The sequence below is a fragment of the Pongo pygmaeus genome, chromosome 1 (assembly GCF_028885625.2).
Source record: "Pongo pygmaeus isolate AG05252 chromosome 1, NHGRI_mPonPyg2-v2.0_pri, whole genome shotgun sequence".
NCBI classification, from domain to species: Eukaryota; Metazoa; Chordata; class Mammalia; order Primates; family Hominidae; genus Pongo; species Pongo pygmaeus.
Window position 1 is genome coordinate 96,118,748 of NC_072373.2, and position 19,070 is coordinate 96,137,817.

Below are 19,070 nucleotides of genomic sequence, written 5' to 3' on the forward strand. Positions count from 1 at the left end.
AAGCAATATCTTTAAGGCCCTCAGGTTGATTTAGTGGTCAATTCAGTGAAATGGCAGCAGCCAATTTAAACCATAACATGCAAACTACACCTATTTATCTAGTATAAGACAAAAAATACTGCAGGCAGTCTGAAGAAGGATAGCAGCACTGATAGAGAAACACAAATGGTTACCACATAATGGTTAGTGAAAGAGCAGTGAAGAAGGGTGGGTTTTAAACCCGAACTGAGGGCACTGAAAACTATCTGCTATGAGAATTAGATTAAAAATGCATACTCAGCAGAAGTCAAGTTTATAGATCTTATTGGTTTAACTATATAAGAAAAGCCCCTATAGAGCTGTTCTCTTCAAAAGACAATGAACAAGACTGAAAAATCAAGTATGAATCATAGTTACTGTCCTAACCTTACTCATATAGAACTTGAAATCTGACCTGCTATGGTCATGGCACAGACAATAGGAGTATACACTCTCCTTGTATTTGTTGGTAATACCGAAGATGGGATACAGTTTCTACTGGAGAAATCCAAAAGCAATCAAACCACCTTCCACATTCCTTTTTTGTGCTTCATGTATACATATATTTTCAGAAAAAAAAAATGCCCTTTCTTAAAAAATAAGGGTGAGAATTTCTAATGAGAACCAGGATTCTTCCTTTCAGCCAAAGGCACAGTAAAAACAAGAATCTGTCTGAAGAAGGGACAAGAGCACCCTTATTTTCTTGCTAGAATAATATATATTAAATAACTCTTCAATCGTTCCTTCCTACTGGAAAAAGCTTATAAGAATGAAATGAAAAGTCTGACATTCAGATGCTGCCCCACTGAAGAGAAGTATTCTAACACCACATTAGAAGTATTCTAATACAAAGCCCGTCTAAAATTCTTCTAAACATTTAATAATGCAAAAATCTTCTTTCTTAGAGGAAAATATATTCATTGTAAAGACTTTCCCAGAAAAATACTAAAATTGCACCAGGGAAATCCCAAACCACTTAATGATGACAATATTCTCGAAACCAAAGTCCAATCTCAGTACAGACAAGTTACAAACCACATTCTTTTCTCCTTCTTCATTGATACCACACTTTCTTCTCATTGACACCACACTTTCTTCTCATTGACATCCATCTTAACCTGGCTCGATGGAACCCAAGTTGCATTAGCACTTATACACAATCACCTAACTGATATGTTCCTATTCAGGATATACAGTCATGGCTGAGGAAGAGAGAGATCTGAGGAAGCATTAAGGAACAGAATAGATGGAAATGCTCTAAACAGCAGACTAGGGTTTCTATTCCACTAGCAGAAAGCAATCAGTGTAACTGTCAAATATTCATTAAATGACCAGAAAGAAAAGTGGACACAGAAAAATGAGAGAAAAAGGCAGAAAGAGAAAAAGCAGAAACATAGAAAAATCTACAAAAATATCCGGGGCAGTTAGGCACCTGGATGTATCATACCAGGAGCAGTCTCAAATTTTGGGGGATAATTTGACCCCTCAATCCCAATGAAATCAAGTCCTGAAACAAAAAAAAAAAAAGAAAAGAAAAAACAACCAGTGAAATTTTGCTTGTAAATGAGAAAGTCTGCCCCAATACATAATCCCCATTGTACCTGTGGATATTTTAAAGGTAGGTTTGGATTTATTTTTTTAATTTAAAGGGGAAACTGAAGTTTGCTATCAGGAAAACACAAAAAGAGACCATGCATGAAGGTATGTTCATATCATGAAATTAACAACGGCCAGGCGTGGTGGCTCACACCTGTAATCCCAGCACTTTGGGAGGCCAAGACAGGTGGATCACTTGAGGTCAGGAGTTTGAGACCAGCCTAGCCAACATGGTAAAACCCCATCTCCACTAAAAATACAAAAATTAGCCAGGCATGGTGGCGTGCACCTGTAGTCCCAGCTACTCAGGAGGCTGAGACATGAGAATAGCTTGAACTCAGGAGGCAGAAGCTGTAGTGAGCCAAGATCGCACCACTGCACTCCAGCCTGAGTGACAGGGCAAGACTCTGTCTCAAAAAAGAAAAAAAGAAAAGAAAAAAAATTAACGACAATGGGAATTCATGAAGCTATAACTAACACTTTCACACTAACGAGATGATAGTGGCATCACATTCAGCCACAAATCAGATTTCCAATTCCAGCCTTCCACATCTGCTCCCTTTTCTACTCAGTAGAAATTAACACACACACTACCTTTCACTGTTTTCCCAACCAGATCCTTACTGAAGACAGCTAAGGCTAAGGACTGGGACCCCATGCCTGAATTTCTATTCACAACTAAAAACAAACTTTTCAACTTCCGCCATCTTACCTGCCAAAGATAAAAAGCCAAATACCCAGGAATAAGCTAAGCTACAGCTCAAAAACAGTAACTTATTTGTTATTGAGACTGCTACCACTGCCTCTACAAAGCCATCAAGAGATGAATGAAGAACAGTTCTAATGCCTCCAAAGTATAGTCAGTTAAAATATAACAGGACATTTCGTAACTAAACGATGCAGAAATTCAAAGATACCTATCTTGTAACTCAACTTCAGCCTCCACCCATGAAATGTGTTAAAAATGAATTTATAAGACAGCAACTTGGCGAACAAAAAGCAGACGACATTCAGAGTCTCAGGAATAATATACTGTAGGAAAAAGGTGAGAAGCTATTTGTGCCAAAGGCTCTCCTAAAGGCCCAAAGATTACGTATCTGTGAAAGGTGACAAGGCAAATTTAAACAGGTAAGGAGTCAAACATTTCAGGCCCTACTCATCCCCCTTTGTAAGAGGAAAAAAAGCCTTAGGCTCTCATGTGTTAGCTCAGCCAGAATGAGGCAGCTGTTCAAGAAAGCACTCCAGAGTTTTCTTACTAAAATGAACTGCTCTTATTAAAAGTGGCACACGTAACCGCCCCCAAACACATCTTAGGTGTATAACACAGCTTAACATATCCTTAAACATTTATATCCAGCCCAGACGCAGGCACCAAAGTCAGTTAACAAAAAAGTAATCATATTCAAACCCTGAATACTCCATCACACCAAGAAGGGTGTTCAACGGGGCACCAGAAATGCTAGAGAGATTTCGAAATCTTCTTGTTCAGATACTGATGTGTCCCAAAAATAAAGGGAAAAAAAGGATATTCTTATCTCGGTAACATAAAACAAATAAATGGATAGTGTGGACTTTGATTCTAGGCCTTGTTCATCTTTACAAGCAGTGGCTTGATTAATTCTGGCTATCTTTTCAAAAGGCAAAGCTACCCTAACATAAACACTAGAAAATACACATGGACCTAATAGCAGTGACATAGTATAATTGAAAGGGCATGGACTTTCAGGGTCAAACAATGCTGAGTTCAAATACTAGCAAATTTATAACCTCTCTTTAGGCCTTAGTTTTGTCATCTGGAAAGTAATGATAAATAATGATTATTTCATACAATATCAAGCAGCATTAAGCGAAATAGCATGCGCAGTGTGCCCATATGCATGTTACATAAACAGTACACACAGTAATACAACTGCCAGCCCTTTCTCACCCTATCTCCATAACCAAACACTATTCCTCCATGTTTTAATGTAACTATAACCAGAAAAAACTATTTCCTTAGATTCCCAGAGACAAGAAATGAATGATAAATGGTCACTCACTTGTCCCATCATCTGGTTCAAAGTGGCCAGTGTTGTTCCACGTATTGCCGCTACTATTGCCATAGTTATCATCAGTATTGGCTGGCTCTGCATAATCAGCTGGGTTAAAGGTTCTGGAAAAAATAAAACTTAAAAGAGTCTCTGACCTCTAAGCAGCTTTGGCAAATATTAACTCAAAGAATCAAAATCTTGACTGCATCCTTCCTAGTACAAATCTATCATGGCCCCATTCTATAATCCTGTGTGTCATCTACTTTTTCTCACTTATCACTCTACCCAAAATTTCATGGTATAATCTCAACATATATCTAAGATATTCTGAGAAAAGAACAGGTATACTGATTCAAATAAAGATATATAAAATATAGGTAATGATCCAGGTGGTAAAGGTTTATCCCTAAGAAATGAGCCCTAAGTCCCCACATCTTTCTGACCATACAGTCTAGAAATCATTCTGATCATTTTGGTTAAGGCTGCCTACAGTAATTTTTAAGGGAAAAAAAATTAAGACACTAGATCAATGAAACTTACCCCATTCCTTGAGCAGAAAACCTTCCTCCTCGCCTACCAGAGCCACCTAAAGAACGAACGAGAAAAAAAGAGAGATGTATTTTAGAAGTTGATATAAAACTTCCTTGCCAGGCAGGCACAGTGGCTCCCAGTGGTAATCCCAGCACTTTGAAAGGCTGAGGGCGGGCGGATTGGTTGCATCCAGAAGTTCGAGCCAAGCCTAGGCAATAGAGCAAAACCCTATCTCTATAAAAAGTACAATAATTTGCTGAGTGTGGTGGCACACACCTATAGTCCCAGCTCCTTGGGAGGCTGAGGCAGGAGGATCACTTGAGCCTAGGAGGCAGAGGCTGCAGTGAGCTGAGACCACACTACTGCACTCCAGCCTGGGTGACAGTGAAACCTTGCCTCAAAAATACAAAAAACTACCCTGCCAGCTGAGGCAGCTCTGGAATAAAAAGTGGTTGATACTATCAGATGTTCTTTCTCTCTGTTCCATGTTACACATCAGTAATAGAGTAGGACAATCATTACTGTTGAGGGATTTTTCTTTTGCTGCTCAGACTACCATGTCCTCAAGCAAATACAATACTAGCAATAAAGACTAGAGGAAATGACATCTACCTTCTTTCTCACTCTCCCCTTCTGCAATTTCTAGTATATGCATGACACCTCAGGAATTAATTAACTAGACTTCATGTTAATTTGCTTTTAAACAAAGTAGACTCTGGAGCCAAGTGCTGTGTCTCACACCTATAACTTCAGCACTTTGAGAGGCCAAGCAGGAAGATCTCTTGAAGCCAGGAGTTTGAGACCACCCTGGGCAACACATTGAGACTCCATCTCTACAAAAGCATTTAAAAATTAGCGAGGCAGGCGCATCACTTGAGGTCAGGAGTTCGAGACCAGCCTGGCCAATGTGGTGAAAGCCCGTCTCTACTAAAAATACAAAAATTAGCTGGGCGTAGTGGCGCACGCTTGTAATCCCAGCTATTTGGGAGACTGAGGCAGAAGAATCGCTTGAACCCGGGAGGCAGAGGTTGCAGTGAGCCAAGTTCGCGCCACTGCACTCCAGCCTGGGTGACAGTGCAAGACTCCATCTCAAAAAAAATTAGCCAGGCATACTGGCGGCCACCTGTAGTCTTAGCTACTAGGCAGGCTGAGGCAGGAGGATCACTTGAGCCCAGGAGTCTGAGGCTGCAGTGAGCTATGACTGTGCCACTGCACTCTGGCCTGGGTGAGAGTGAGACTACCTCTAACAAAAAAAAAAATAAAGCAGACCATTAATGAATAAACAGTAACCTGCCCCCAATATCATCCCCCAACAAACTGATCACCTCTGCCTCGGCCACGGCCCCTTCTGCCTCTTTCTGTTCCTCTTCCAGAAGGCCCTCCACTCTTGGTGCCATCCAATCCATTTTCCTGACCTCGAACTGAAATAAAAATAAAAATTAAAACAACAACAAAAAAGCCACAGATGGCCAGAGCACAGTCAACAGGATATATACAAATATATAAATGGTATGTAATATGGTATTGGGAATTTAAAAAACAACGAAGAGAAAATGAGCTGGAAGGATGGGAACATGTTACTCAGGGAATGGTAATGTGCCTTAATGGAGAGCTGCAAGTCAAATTTAACTTTATAAATGACTACAGGGTAATCTCATGCCAGACTGGTGGCAGTTGGTAGAAAAGGCCACATGCAAGAGATGTCAAGGTCTCAGAACAGATGATGGCAAGAAAAGCAAAAGGATAATATTATGGTTCCTGGGTCCTGACTAGCAGGGCCCTGGCACATCCCTAGAGTCTAGACATTACTGACCCACAGCTGGTTTTGATAAAGCCCCATGCATACACTCTCGTCCACGGCTGGCACCTCTCCCCCGTCTTGGTGGCCCACCACGTCGCCGACTATAGTCTCTGTCCCGGTCTCGATTTTCTTTGCCTTCCTCATTGGATTCCGTCTGGCCACCATCCTTCTGGCCTGAGACTCCCTTCTTCTTCCCGACCATCTCCCAGGAATGCTATAGAAGGGTAGAGCATTCATATCTAATCAATATGGAGTGCTATCAGGACACTAGAGGTGAAAGCTGGGACGACTGATTGACTTAACCATTCTCCACTCAGCATCCATGTCTAAAACACTTCCATTAGTTTGCTTTTACTTCTGTTTAAATATTTTATACATATCACTACCAAAAGTAAAGTCTTTTCTTTTTTATTTATTTTTATTTATTTTTTTATTTTTTTTGAGACAGAGTCTCGCTCTGTTGCCCAGGCTGGAGTGCAGTGGTGTGATCTTGGCTCACCGCAACCTCTGCCTCCCAGGTTCAAGCTGTTCTCGTGCCTCAGTCTCTCGAGTAGCTGGGATTACAGGCACACGACACCATGCCCAGCTAATTTTTGTATTTTTAGTAAAGACAGGGTTTCACCACATTGGCCAGGCTGGTCTCTCAAACTCCTGACCGCAGGTGGTCCACCCACCTCGGCTTCTTAAAGGGCTGGGATGACAGATGTGAGCCACTGTGCCCAAAGTGCTGGGATTACAGACGTGAGCCACCAAGCCCAGCCATAAAGCCTTTTTTGTAGGGAAGGTACTTATAGGAAACAGATTGCAGGGATCACTTCCAAGAGGTTTACAAAGACCTCTATCTAATTCAGTCACTTAGCATATTAGTCAAAGGACCAAGTTATTGGTCCCTATCTTTCAAGTGTTATTTCCTGGGCTAAAAAAAAAAAAACTAATTTCCTTCAGAGTCAGTGACCCACAACTTTTTATAGCATCATTCATACCAAATAAAGCAAAAACCAAAATGTTTCTAAAAGTTACCTATGAATTCAGAATGAATGAGCAGCCCCTACTCTTGGGCACATTCTCTAATCTCACCCATAAATTTAGGAGGAAAACAACTATAGCTACCTACCTACAGACACACACACAAACACACACACACAGCAATTTCATTTAAAAGATCAGGCTGGGTGGCCAGGCGCAGTGGCTCACACCTGTAATCCCAGCACTTTGGGAGGCCAAGGCGGGCAGATCACGAGGTCAGGAGTTCGAGACCAGCCTGGCCAACACGGTGAAACCCCGTCTCTACTAAAAATACAAAAATTAGCCAGATGTGGTGGTGCGCACCTGTAATCCCAGCTACTCAGGAGGCTGAACCAGGAGAACTGCTTGAACCTGGGAGGTGGAGGTTGCAATGACGCAAGATCTCACCACACCACTGCACTCTAGCCTGGGCCACAGAGCAAGATTCCGTCTCAAAGAAAAAAAAGGGCCGGGCGCGGTGACTCACGGGTGGATTGCCTGAGGTCAAGAGTTTGAGAACAGCCTGGCCAACACAGTGAAACCCTATCTCTACCAAAAATACAAAAGATTAGCTGGGCGTGGTGGCAGGCGCCTGTAATCCCCGCTACTCGGGAGACTGGGGCAGGAGAATCCCTTGAACCCAGGAGGCGGAGGTTGCAGTAAGCTGAGATCCTGCCATTGCACTCCAGCCTGGGTGACAGAGGAGTCTCCGTCTCAAAAAAAAAAAAAAAAAGAAAAAGAAAAAAGAAAAAAAAGTAAGGCTGGGTGTGGTGGCTCACACCTATAACCTCAGCACTTTGGGAGGTCGGGAGGTCAAGGCAGGAGGATCGTTTCAGGCCAGGAGTCCGAGACCAGCCTAGGCAACCAAATGAGACTCTGGTCTCTACTAAAAATTTAAAAATTAGCCAAGTGTGGTGGTACACTCCTGTCACCCAAACTACTTGAAGGCTGAGGCAGAATGATCACTTGAGCCCAGGAGGTTGAGGCTGCAGTGAGTCGTGGTTATGCGACTATACTCAGTCTAGGTGACAGAGCAAGACCCTGTCTCAAAAAGTATATAAAAATAAAAATAAAAGAAGACCAAACAACAGTCGCAGCCCTGACCCCAAGAGATACTGATTATAGAAAGCCTTCCATCCAGGTTTTACTTGCAGTGTTCTCCTTATATTTCCTAAATTGGTATCAGCCAATTTAACTTTCCCCAGTGAAAAATATATATCTATGATACATTCCTAATTGCAAGAGGGAAAGTCTGTGGTAAGGAAAATAAGCTTAACACCCTTACAAAACACTCTTCCTCAGGAAAATGAGCATTGTAAACTTAAAAGTTTTTTAAAAAAATGCATACCTTGATTTACACATATTTTTGCAAAAAACCTGTACAAATGGAACTTCCAGGACAAACACCAACACTATCAGATTTCTTTTTTTTTTTTTTGGAAACTTAGTCTCGCTTTGTCACCAGGCTGGAGTGCAGTGGTGCGATCTCGGCTCACTGCAACCTCTGCCTCCTGGGTTGAAGTGATTCTCCTGCCTCAGCCTCCCAAGCAACTGGGACTATAGGGCGCCACCAGGCCCAGCTAATTTTTGCATTTTTAGTTGAGATGGGGTTTCACCATGTTGGCCAGGATGGCCTCAATCTCTTGACCTTGTGATCCACCCACCATGGCCTCCCAAAGTGCTGGGATTACAGGCGTGAGCCACCGTGCACAGCCTCAGATCTTTATTATCTTACCATCAAACTCAATCATGGCTCTAGTGCTCAGTAACAGCTACCTAATATCTAATCACTTTCAGAATATGCGCTGAATATTAAATAATATAAAATTATTAACCTTATCAGGATTGATAATATTACGGTAATGTAAAAGAGTATCCTCCTTTAAGGGAAGCATGTTGAAGAACTTAAGGGTATCAAGTATTATGTCTACAACTTCCAGATAATTCCAAGTGTCCACTGATGAGTAAAGAAAACGCCACATATATGTACAACGGAATATTAGCCTTAAAAAGGAATGAAATTCTGACCCATGCCACAATATGGATGAACCTTGAAACATTATGCTAAGTGAAGTAAGTTAGACACACAAGGTCAAATATTACATGATTTCACTTACATGAGATATCTAAAACAGCCAAATTCATAGAAATAGAAAACAAGGCCGGGGATGGTGGCTCACACCTATAATCCCAGCACTTTCCGAGGCCCAGGAGGGTGGATCACTTGAGGCCAGGAGTTTGAGACCATCCTAGGCAACATGGCAAAACCCTGTCTCTACTAAACATACCAAAATTAGCCAGGTGCAGCGGCACACACCTGTGGCCCTAGCTGCTTGGGAGGCTGAGGTGAGAAAATTGCTTGAGCCCAGGAGGCAGAGGCTGCAGTGAGCCGAGATCTCACCATTGCACTCCAGCCTGGGCAACAGAGCAAGACTCCATCTCAAAAAAAAAAAAAAAAAAAAAAAAAAAAAAAAGCCAGGTGTGGTGGCGCACACCTGTTGTCCCAGCTACTAAAGAGGCTGAGGTGGGAGGCTTGCTTGAGCCCAGGTGTTCATGGCTGCAGTGATCATGCTACTGCACTCCAGCCTGGGTGACTAGGCAAGACCCCATCTCTTAATTCATTTGTTTTAAAAAGATTACCTACCCAAGACTTGGCAGTTTGTTGCTGCCTACTCTTCCAACCCAAGCCTATTACACATTACAGTTAGTGGGTCATTTTATGCTCACAGTAAGTTAGAACAACCCTGTAGCTAAATATACACCAGGAACACTCTGGAAGCTAGACTCAAAACAGCTTTTAGAATTTATGCTACTGTCTCAAAACCTGGCAAGTTTCAGGAAACCGTAACCTTTCTCCCTCCTCTGTATGCACATCTGCTGCTGGCACAAGATGGGTCAGGAGAAAGAATTACTATTATCTTCCCAAAGGTGACTTCAGTTTTCTGAAATGATCTCACCCACCCAAATACATCCAACATCCCTGGCAGCTGACTTTGCTTCCCATTGGTTTCACTAGTAGCTAGTTTATTCGTAACATAAACCTATATTCTCCAGCTTATTTTCTTTTTTGATACTGTGTAACATCAGCCTTATAGCACTAGACAGAAGATGCTGGAAGGTAAGATAAAATGTGATTTGCGAAAAAACATTCAGACTTTTAAAAAAACATAAATAGCCCCACCTGATTCCTCCCATAAAATCTGGAGACAATTATTCTAGAGTAAACCCAAAACAAATCAAAAGCATATCTTGACTGGCCAGACAGTAAATATTCAAATAAGGTCAACAGTGTAAAATTTAATCCAGGATAACACTTTTGAAGAAAAAACCCACCAATTTAAATTCAACTGTTTTTAAAAGTTTTCCATTATTATTTCCCATTGTCTCAAAGAAATTGACAAACCTCCTGCAGTTAGCTGGAGTGACTCTGTAGTATCAGAAAGTTGTTGTATCTGAGGCCAGGTTCCATGGCTCACACCTGTAATCCTAACACTTTGGAAGGCCAAGGCAGGAGGATTGACTGAGCTCAGGAGTTCAAGACCACCCTGGGCAACATAGTGAAACACTGTCTCCACTAAAATACAAAAAATTAGCCAGGCATGGTGGTGCATGCCTGTAGTCCCAGCTACTAGGGAAGCTGAGGCTTGAGAATTGCTTGAACCCAGGAGGCAGAGTTTGCAGTGAGCCGAGATGTACTCCGGCCTGGGAGACAGAGAGAGACTCCGTCTCAAAAAAAAAAATTAGCCGGGTATGGTGGTGAATGCCTGTAATCCCAGCTACTCTGGAGGCTGAGGCACAGGATCACTTGAACCTGGGAGGTGGAGGTTGCAGAGAGCAGGTTCGCACCAGTGCACTCCACCCTGGGCAACAAGAGCAAGACTCTGACTTAAGAAAAAAAAAAAGTTATCTCTAAGGATGAATTTTGGTATCTATTCCAACCAAAGAGCCCTGGTATAAGACCCAATAAATGAAAATGATTTCAAAATAATACACTAGGCCAGGTGCGGTGGCTCATGCCCATAATCCCAGCACTTTGGGAGGACGAGGCGGGCAGCTCGCTTGAGCCCAGGAGTTCGAAATTAGCCTGAGCAACATGGAGAAACCCTGGCTCTAATAAAAATAGGAAAATCAGCTGGACATGGTGGCCCATGCCTGTGGTCCCAGCTACTCAGGAGGCTGAAGTGGGAGGATCACCTAAGCCCAGGACGAGGAGGTTGCAGCATGTCAGTGCACTCCAGCCAGGGCCACAGAGTAAGACCTGGCTCAAAATAATAATAACAATAATACACTGCTCATTAAAAAAACAAAATTTCTCTAGTAAGCATTGCAGGAACATTCTAAAGATTAATAAGGCAGTCAGAGGATTACAATTTGGTACAAACATAAGACAAGCACAAAAACAGAATTCTCATGAAGTGGGAAGGAGAAGTGAAAGTGACTTGTCTAAATTCCAGGGCAAGAGATCCTCCAAGATATCCCCTATCATCTCCAGGGATGGTCAGCAGGCTACAAAGCTTGTTTCTCTGCTACCTCAACAGGAATAAGTTCAGGCAATGAAACAGTAGCGTGCAATGCGAAGCTGATATTGAGGGGAATGTCCTGAATTCAGAATCAAATATGCAAAATAAATAAAATAAAATAAAAAGAAAAAAAAAACAGAATTAAGTATAGTGTGTGACTTTGTTCAACAGCAATATCCAAGGCTATCAAATCGTACCTCTAATTCAGCCTAACCCCACAGCCTGAAAACAGTCACTAGCCTGGAATAAATAATTTATTCCAGGCCAGTTAGCAGAGACTGATTTCACTGTTTTCTCCTATGAGCATTATCCTCATAAAAAGGATGTAGTACACATAAATTTTAAGTATTTATAACCTGTGGTGAACAATCTCCAAGAAAGTTCCCAACTTTACTTCGAGAAAAAGGTGCTCTGCTTTAAGGTGTGTTGCCACTTGCTACTTTTAGAATATTACTAGCCTCCCAATTGAGGATCCATGTCCTAGAACACTCTATAAGCACTCTACCGTGTCTGGGTTTCCTTCCAGAAGAACATTGATAGCTCTGTTGACATCTCCATTGCAGTCATGCAAAGCAATCACACATTCATCCTGGTTCTTGCCTGTAATATCAATCAACTGAAAGAGAAAAAACAGCAACCATCATGAACAGGCTTATGCTCACACTCCCAATGAAAGGAAACTAGGTGAAGGGAAACGCTATCAGTTGAGTTTGAAAAAAACAAGTTTAAAAAGCAAAAGATGAGGGCTGGGCACGGTGGCTCATGCCTATAATCCCAGCACTTTGCGAGGCTGAGGTGGGCAGATCACCTGAGGTCAGGAGTTTGAGACCAGCCTGACCAACATGGTGAAACCCTGTCTCTACTAAAAATACAAAAATTAGCTGGGCGTGGTGGCGGGCACCTGTAATCCTAGCTACTTGGGAGGCTGGGGCAGGAGAATCGCTTGAACCCAGGAGGCGGAGGTTGCAGTGAGCTGAGATTGCACCACTGCACTCTAGCCTGGGCCACAGAGCAAGACTCCGTCTCAAAATAAAAAAAATAAAAAAAAAAAAAAAGAAAGAAAGAAAAAGGATGTAGAATTTGCCTAGCAGGTTTTCCAGAATCACCCCCCCAACCCCCACCAAAAAGGTAAACATGTAGAATTTTGGTATTCTATTTCCAAAAGCCAAATATTAACATCTGTGGTTCAGGGATGAGGTCAAAAGTATTTACAAAGCAATTAAGCATCAAACACAGAATCAAACTCTGAAACACACAGGCTTCAGCATGAATTTCCACATTTCCTATATCCACAACTGCTCAGTTTCTACAAAATGGCATCAGCAACAGGCAAGAGGTTAAAATTAACATAAAATTTCCAAACAAAGTATCTATCCAAAGGGCTACAATAGGCTGGGCGCAGTGGCTCACATCTGTAATCCCAGCACTTTGGGAGGCTGAGGCAGGCAGATCACTTGAGGTCAGGAGTTCAAGACCAGCCTGGCCAACATGGTGAAACCCCATCTCTACTAAAAATACAAAAAATTAGCCAGGTGTGGTGGCAAGCACCTGTAATCCCAACTACTCGGGAGGCTGAAGCACGAGAATCGCTTGAACTCGGGAGGCAGAAGCTGCAATGAGCCAAGATCATGCCACTGCACTCCAGCCTGGGTGACAGAGTGAGACTTCACCTAAAAAAAAAAAAAAAAAAAAAAAAAAAAAAAAAAAAAAAACAAAGGGCTACAATAAATTAGAGAATGAAAGCACTTATTTATTGGCCTGACCTATTATATTTCAGTTCAAAATTCTTTCAATACCTATAGTAGAAAGTATCCTGGCACCCATCTATGGTATTTGATTATGCCTTAATCCTGGTATCTTTTCTCATAGTGTACCGTAAATTAGTGACACACTCACTTGTTTCACCTTCTCCTCAAAGTCAGCATCATTATGGTCCGAAATCATCTGTGCAAGTCTAATTTGTTCTGCAGTGGCCTAGGAATTGAGATGAGATCAAGAAAGCATAATCATGAGGCAACAGTTTAGAGAGCAGGAACCTACTTCGTCAGCCTCCACTGCCCCAATTTTCTTTTCCTTGTAACAAATGAGCAAGTAATAAAGCACCATTTAGGACGCTTAAATCAGGGATAGGCGCGGGTGGTGGCTCACGCCTGTAATTCCACACTTTGGGAGCCCAAGGCAGGCAGATCACCTGAGGTCAGTAGTCCGAGACCAGCCTGGCCAACATGGGAAAACCCCGTCTCTACTAAAAATACAAAAATTAGCCGGGTGTGGTGGTGCACACCTGTAGGTCCAGCTACTCGGGAGGCTGAGGCAGGAGAATTGCTTGAACCTGGGAGGAGGAAGTTGCAGTGAACTGAGATAGTGGCACTGCACTCCAGCCTAAGCAATAGAGCAAGACTCCACCTCAAAAAAAAAAGATGCTTAAATCAGTAAAATGACAAAAAATTGAGTGAAACTGTTACAGAAAGAGTAAGGAATTCATTCACCAATCTTCACAGTTACAGGGACTTCCGTCTTAGAATCACAGAACCACTCTGAAACATCTGCCCCTTAATTCATATTAAGATAAGTCACAAAGCCATGTGTAAACTCTATTCTTATTTCTGTAATAACCAACACCATCCTCTTATTCCTAGAGCTTAGAATACTACAAGTCTGACAATAGACAACGTATCTTCTGTATATCCAGTATATGTTCAGATACTAGGAATTTTACTGCCCCAACTAAGTATTATAATTCTACTAGAAATCCACTTGAAAACACAGATGAAAGAAAAATGCATAAGGGGGAAGTCCTAATCTTACATATTCAATTTATCTGACCATAATCAAATATAAGTAATTCATTCACATTACATACCAACTAACATCAACCTGGTATGAGAAACAGAATATATCTACATCAAAGTTAATATCCAAGAGGTGAATTTACTCTTTAAAACTTAAAATTGAGCAACGCTCTAAGGTGTTTCATTTGATTTTGAAGAAACATAGAGAAGTTGCCAGCTCCTCATGGGAAAGGAACAATCAGGTAAGGTCTCAATGGGACCAGAGAGAAAAATAAAAGACATCTTGGGGAAAAGAGGAGCAAAGGATAAAATCTGGAATGGAAAAGGCTGGCTAGAGAGATATCAAGGTGGAGCAGGGCACAGCGGCTCATGCCTGTAATCCCAGTACTCTGGGAGGCGGAGGCAGGTGGATCACCTGAGGGCAGGAGTTCGAGACCAGCCTGACCAACACGGTGAAACCCTGTCTCTACTAAAAAATACAAAAATTAGCTGGGTGTGGTGGCACACTCCTGTAATCCCAGCTACTCAGGAAGCTAAGGCAGGAGAATTGCTTGAACCTAGGAGGCAGAGGTTGCAGTGAGCCGAGGTGGCACCATTGCACTCAAGCCTGGGCAACAGAGCGAGACTCCGTCTCAAAAAAAACAAAAAAAAACAAAAGAGAGAGATATGAAGGTGGAAGGTCTAAGAAATAGAAAGGTATTGCTAAAATGGCCCAGGTAAGAGAAGGGAAATGCTATCTTAAGAGTTATAGAGCCAGGCAGTGACTCACACCTATAATCCCAGGAGTTCAAGACCAGCCAGGGCAACGAAGCAAGACTACCATCTCTACAAAAATTTTAAAATTAGCCTGGCATGGTAGTGTGCACTGGTAGTCCCAGCTACTCAGGAGGCTGAGGCGGGAGGATCACTTAAGCCCCAGAGGTTGAGGCTACAAATGAATGGTGACTGTGCCACTGCACTTTGACCTAGGCAAAGGGAGATCCTATCTTTAAAAAAAAAAAAAAAGATAAAAAGCACAGGACCCATAATAAAGTGCTAAGCCTCATAATACAGTATTAAACAACAAAAAAGTAAGCATCTTGCCTTACAGCATGTCATGAACAGTTACCAGGACCTAAGTAAAAAAAAGAGCCAAGGACTAGAAAACAAAAATAAGGAACCTAAACCAACAGTTCAAAGCACAGAATGATGCTGTACTGCATGGAAATCAGTATCAGCAGGCAATGCTATCCATGAATCCGTATGCCTTGGGTTATTTACCTGTGGCCGCTGCTTGTGCTGTGTCTGGTTTTGGTTTTGAGGTTGTTCCCAGTTTCCCCGGGCTCGGTTAGTGCCCACCGATGTCATCATTTACAGTATATACAAATAACAGTATTTACAAGGTAGAATACTGAAAGATTTAAAAGAAAATTAGGTATTAAATGTGGGCAAAATATGTTTTTAACTCTCTCATCAGCACCTTCACCACCAAACACTTTCACTTCTTCAAAGGAACAAATCAAGAAGATTCATTTATTCTTACAACATAATTAGCTTGATAAATTCCTTAAGGAGCTATGGCTGTTAATCCATTTTTATGTAATAAGAAATGTATAAAGCATGTGTAAGTGATGGATTTTTTTAAGAAGTTACAGCAGTTTGGTTACTAGTCCCCCATAAGCAGACTTTACATTTAGCTAATAATCAAAAGCCTTTTACATAGATGCAAGTATCTGAAGTACCTTTGACAGAAGGAAAGATAATCAGTAAAGTCTGGAAACAAAAACCTTCCAGGAAGGAGATTAGTCTACACTCCAGAGAAATAATTTTAAATACTGTATTCAATCACCTAAGAAAACAGCCTTACCTGCCTTACAACCTTTTTTATGTAAGCTGCATGTGACCTCCATTGCTTGGGAAAGGACAAGTTCAAGTCTAGACTCTTCTTTCTCCCTCAAGTTTCATCTCTCTCAGTATGCTATGGGTTTGTTTTGTGTTTGTGGGGTTTTTTTGTTTTTTTAAACCACAGCCTTCAACAGGGTACGTATTAGCCCCAATGACTTTGTCCAGAATCTCTGTTCTCTGGAAAATAATTCCAACACACTGCTTTTACAGGTGCTTCTCTTGGTCTCCTAGTCCACATTTTCAAGAAACCAGAATGGCAATCATCCTCCACCACTCACCTTAATATACAGGGAATCTCAAATTTGTCTCAAACCAAAAGCATCTAGCACAAAGTTTTATTTGGAAGAAAGTGCTTCTAGGAAATCATTTTAAACTTGAGACCTTAATGCTGGCAAGATGACTTAGTTGAGTCTTTAAAGAGACACAGAACACACAGCACCTTCCTCAAACCAGAATATAGTTTTTGTTACAAGACTTCTAACAAGGAAGGATTCTACTGAATTCAAGTTCCTTTAGTTCATACTTTGTTTTATAATACAATCTCAGCTGCTGCATTTAGTAAAAAAGAAAACATTAATCATATGATAGAGTGCTCAAAATAATAGGTTACTCTGCATTTGTTCCCTTCCAAAGAGAATAAGTTTATACTTTTCTGCTCTATATTTAATTTTTCTTGTTAATGAAACCTTATACAGCGTAATTTCTAGACTGCCCAAAGATATTACTGGATTTGAGTGGGAGGAAGGACTTCTAAAGAAATATGCAAGGATTAACTATTAGGGAAGTGAATTTCATCTGACTTTCTTGGATGTCACAGAGAAAGTTGACTTTTTCTGTGCATAAATTCTTCACCAAGTTGCGTCAATAGGTTGCATAGGTCTTTGTATCAAGAAAGATTTTTTTAAGGTAGCTTCTCAGGTAATTTTTAACCCATTACCTCTTCCCCCTACACATATTGGCAGACAAAAGCCCATAAATATTTCAAGCTAGAAAGGATTATTTGCTACACAGTAGCCCATTTTCCCAGGTTAGCATTATAGTCAAGTTTCAACTTTACAAAAAAAAAAAAAAGTTTAACCAAGTACCCCGAATCCAAATCAACAAGACTACATATACACATATATACGCATATATATCAAGACGAGAGGAAAACTCTTTTGTTTTAAAATTGGCTCTAAGATGAAGTTTCTAATATGGCATAGTCATTTCCAACCCACTACTGTAACTTACAAATATTGACTGTTTTCTACACCACATGTGATATCAATTTGTGAGGATAAGTTATATTGCAGGTATAAACTGCATGACTAGCTATATACTACTGCATATACTGTACCACTCAGATGTAAACATATTAAAAAGTCATCTTGAAAGATATAATTAACCAAGAAAGAAAAAAATCCTCCTCATCACTCTTGCTAGTAACATTTCCCTCTTACAAGTGCTTCGACATGTGACTAAGAAAATTTTACCACCTAGTAGTGACAACACTGAGCAACAGGTCAAAAGTAAGTGATCTGGAATGGATCACTTGAGGGCACAGAATTAGTAGCAAGCAGACCCATTCCCAGCTATCACACTGGAGGTGAAGAATCTTGTTACTTACTTGCTCTTTCTTAGAAAATAAAAAGATTTAAAGGAAGTAGGGTGAGAAGTATTGGAGACCAAGGAAATCGTGCGAGAGTACACACAGGTTTCAACACAGGAGTGCCCTTGACTCTTTTTGGAAAACCAGCTACTTAAAAAAATAGCCAGAGAAATTTCACTGAAAAAACTAAATAACAAATATTTATTGAGAATCTACTATGTGTCCAATACTTCAGGAAAATACAAAAGCAGTATGACTTAGAAGCTGCCCTCAGGGAGCTTACAATCTAATTTAAGAAACAATTCAGAAACTGAAGCTAGACTGGGTTGGGTAAAATTTGCTACCTCTAACAGAACAACTAATTTCTGTAGATGCTTTGTTGAAATGGCCCCTGCATCCCCTTCCCCACCACCTTGAAATCTAGTTAGTAAGAGTACTTCCCAGTTAGGACATAGCAAGGAGGAGCTTTAAAGATGAAAAACAAAACAGGACATTTTTAGGCCTTTCATCACTAGTTTATGTGCCAGCAATATTTCCCATTCACAAAGGAAACAATCATTGAGATAGTCTAATCTTTAAGGACAATGGTGTCAGATCTCAAAGCAGTTTTATCAACTGATACACAGCCAAAATGTTTTAATACTCTATAATCATTGGGATAGTCTAATCTTTAAGTACAATGGAGACAGATCTCAAAGCAGTTTTATCAACTGATACACAGCCAAAACGTTTTAATTCTCTAGAAATGCTGGTTACTAGTAATGCCCATCACCTCCCAGCAAGTCACATCAGGTATCCCCAAAACAGGATATGCGGCGGAGGAAGGTAGGATGGGAGAGAAGACAAAAAAAAGGATTTCTCCATTTAATAATCAGGGAGAGTCAAAGGCAAAAACGTTAACAATAATAACAAAAACGCCTGTTACTGTGGTGTTTTTCTTTCCACAACATCCTACACCAGAGGTGGCTACATTTCAAGAATGGTGGAAAGGAGCAGTCTCCAGTTTGTGACATCAGTTTGCAAAGCAATTTAAGGGCTGTCCACAAGGTTAAGGGTTTGAAGAAATTGGGCATTTCTGTCCCATTATGAGAAGAGTGAACAAATACCCCAGTGCTCTAGTGACGTCCCTTAAGCGTAAATACACCGTATGGGGGCCTCCATGTCCAGCTTCCCAAATAACATAATTGTTTGGGGTCCCCAAACTACAGTATAAACAGGAAGCTAAAGACAGCAGCAAAAACATATTCCAAGAACTGGGCTGGTGAGAAAGAAGGGAGGGTAATAAGAGGAGCTGACAAAGAGCCT

General features: G+C 41.1%; 1 protein-coding gene across 50 annotated transcripts in view; it reads right to left on the reverse strand.

Annotated features, from left to right (window-relative positions):
* UBAP2L (ubiquitin associated protein 2 like) overlaps nt 1–19,070 on the reverse strand; it is a 51,443-nt gene that overhangs the window by 30,756 nt on the left and 1,617 nt on the right. For 29 of the 50 annotated variants that reach the window (XM_063661462.1, XM_063661285.1, XM_054460772.2 and 26 more), the window contains exons 2-8: nt 15,554–15,683; nt 13,398–13,475; nt 12,007–12,117; nt 6,022–6,190; nt 5,501–5,596; nt 4,185–4,230; nt 3,654–3,766 (exon numbers count right to left, since the gene is read on the reverse strand). In XM_063661462.1, the coding sequence (XP_063517532.1) occupies nt 3,654–3,766; nt 4,185–4,230; nt 5,501–5,596; nt 6,022–6,190; nt 12,007–12,117; nt 13,398–13,475; nt 15,554–15,643 (703 nt within the window). In that variant the 5' untranslated portion in view covers nt 15,644–15,683. Of the gene's footprint in view, nt 1–3,653; nt 3,767–4,184; nt 4,231–5,500; nt 5,597–5,988; nt 6,191–12,006; nt 12,118–13,397; nt 13,476–15,553; nt 15,684–16,139; nt 16,358–19,070 lie in introns of those variants that run through there. The other 21 variants (XM_063661389.1, XM_054460729.2, XM_054460718.2 and 18 more) reach the window with 3 other exon arrangements.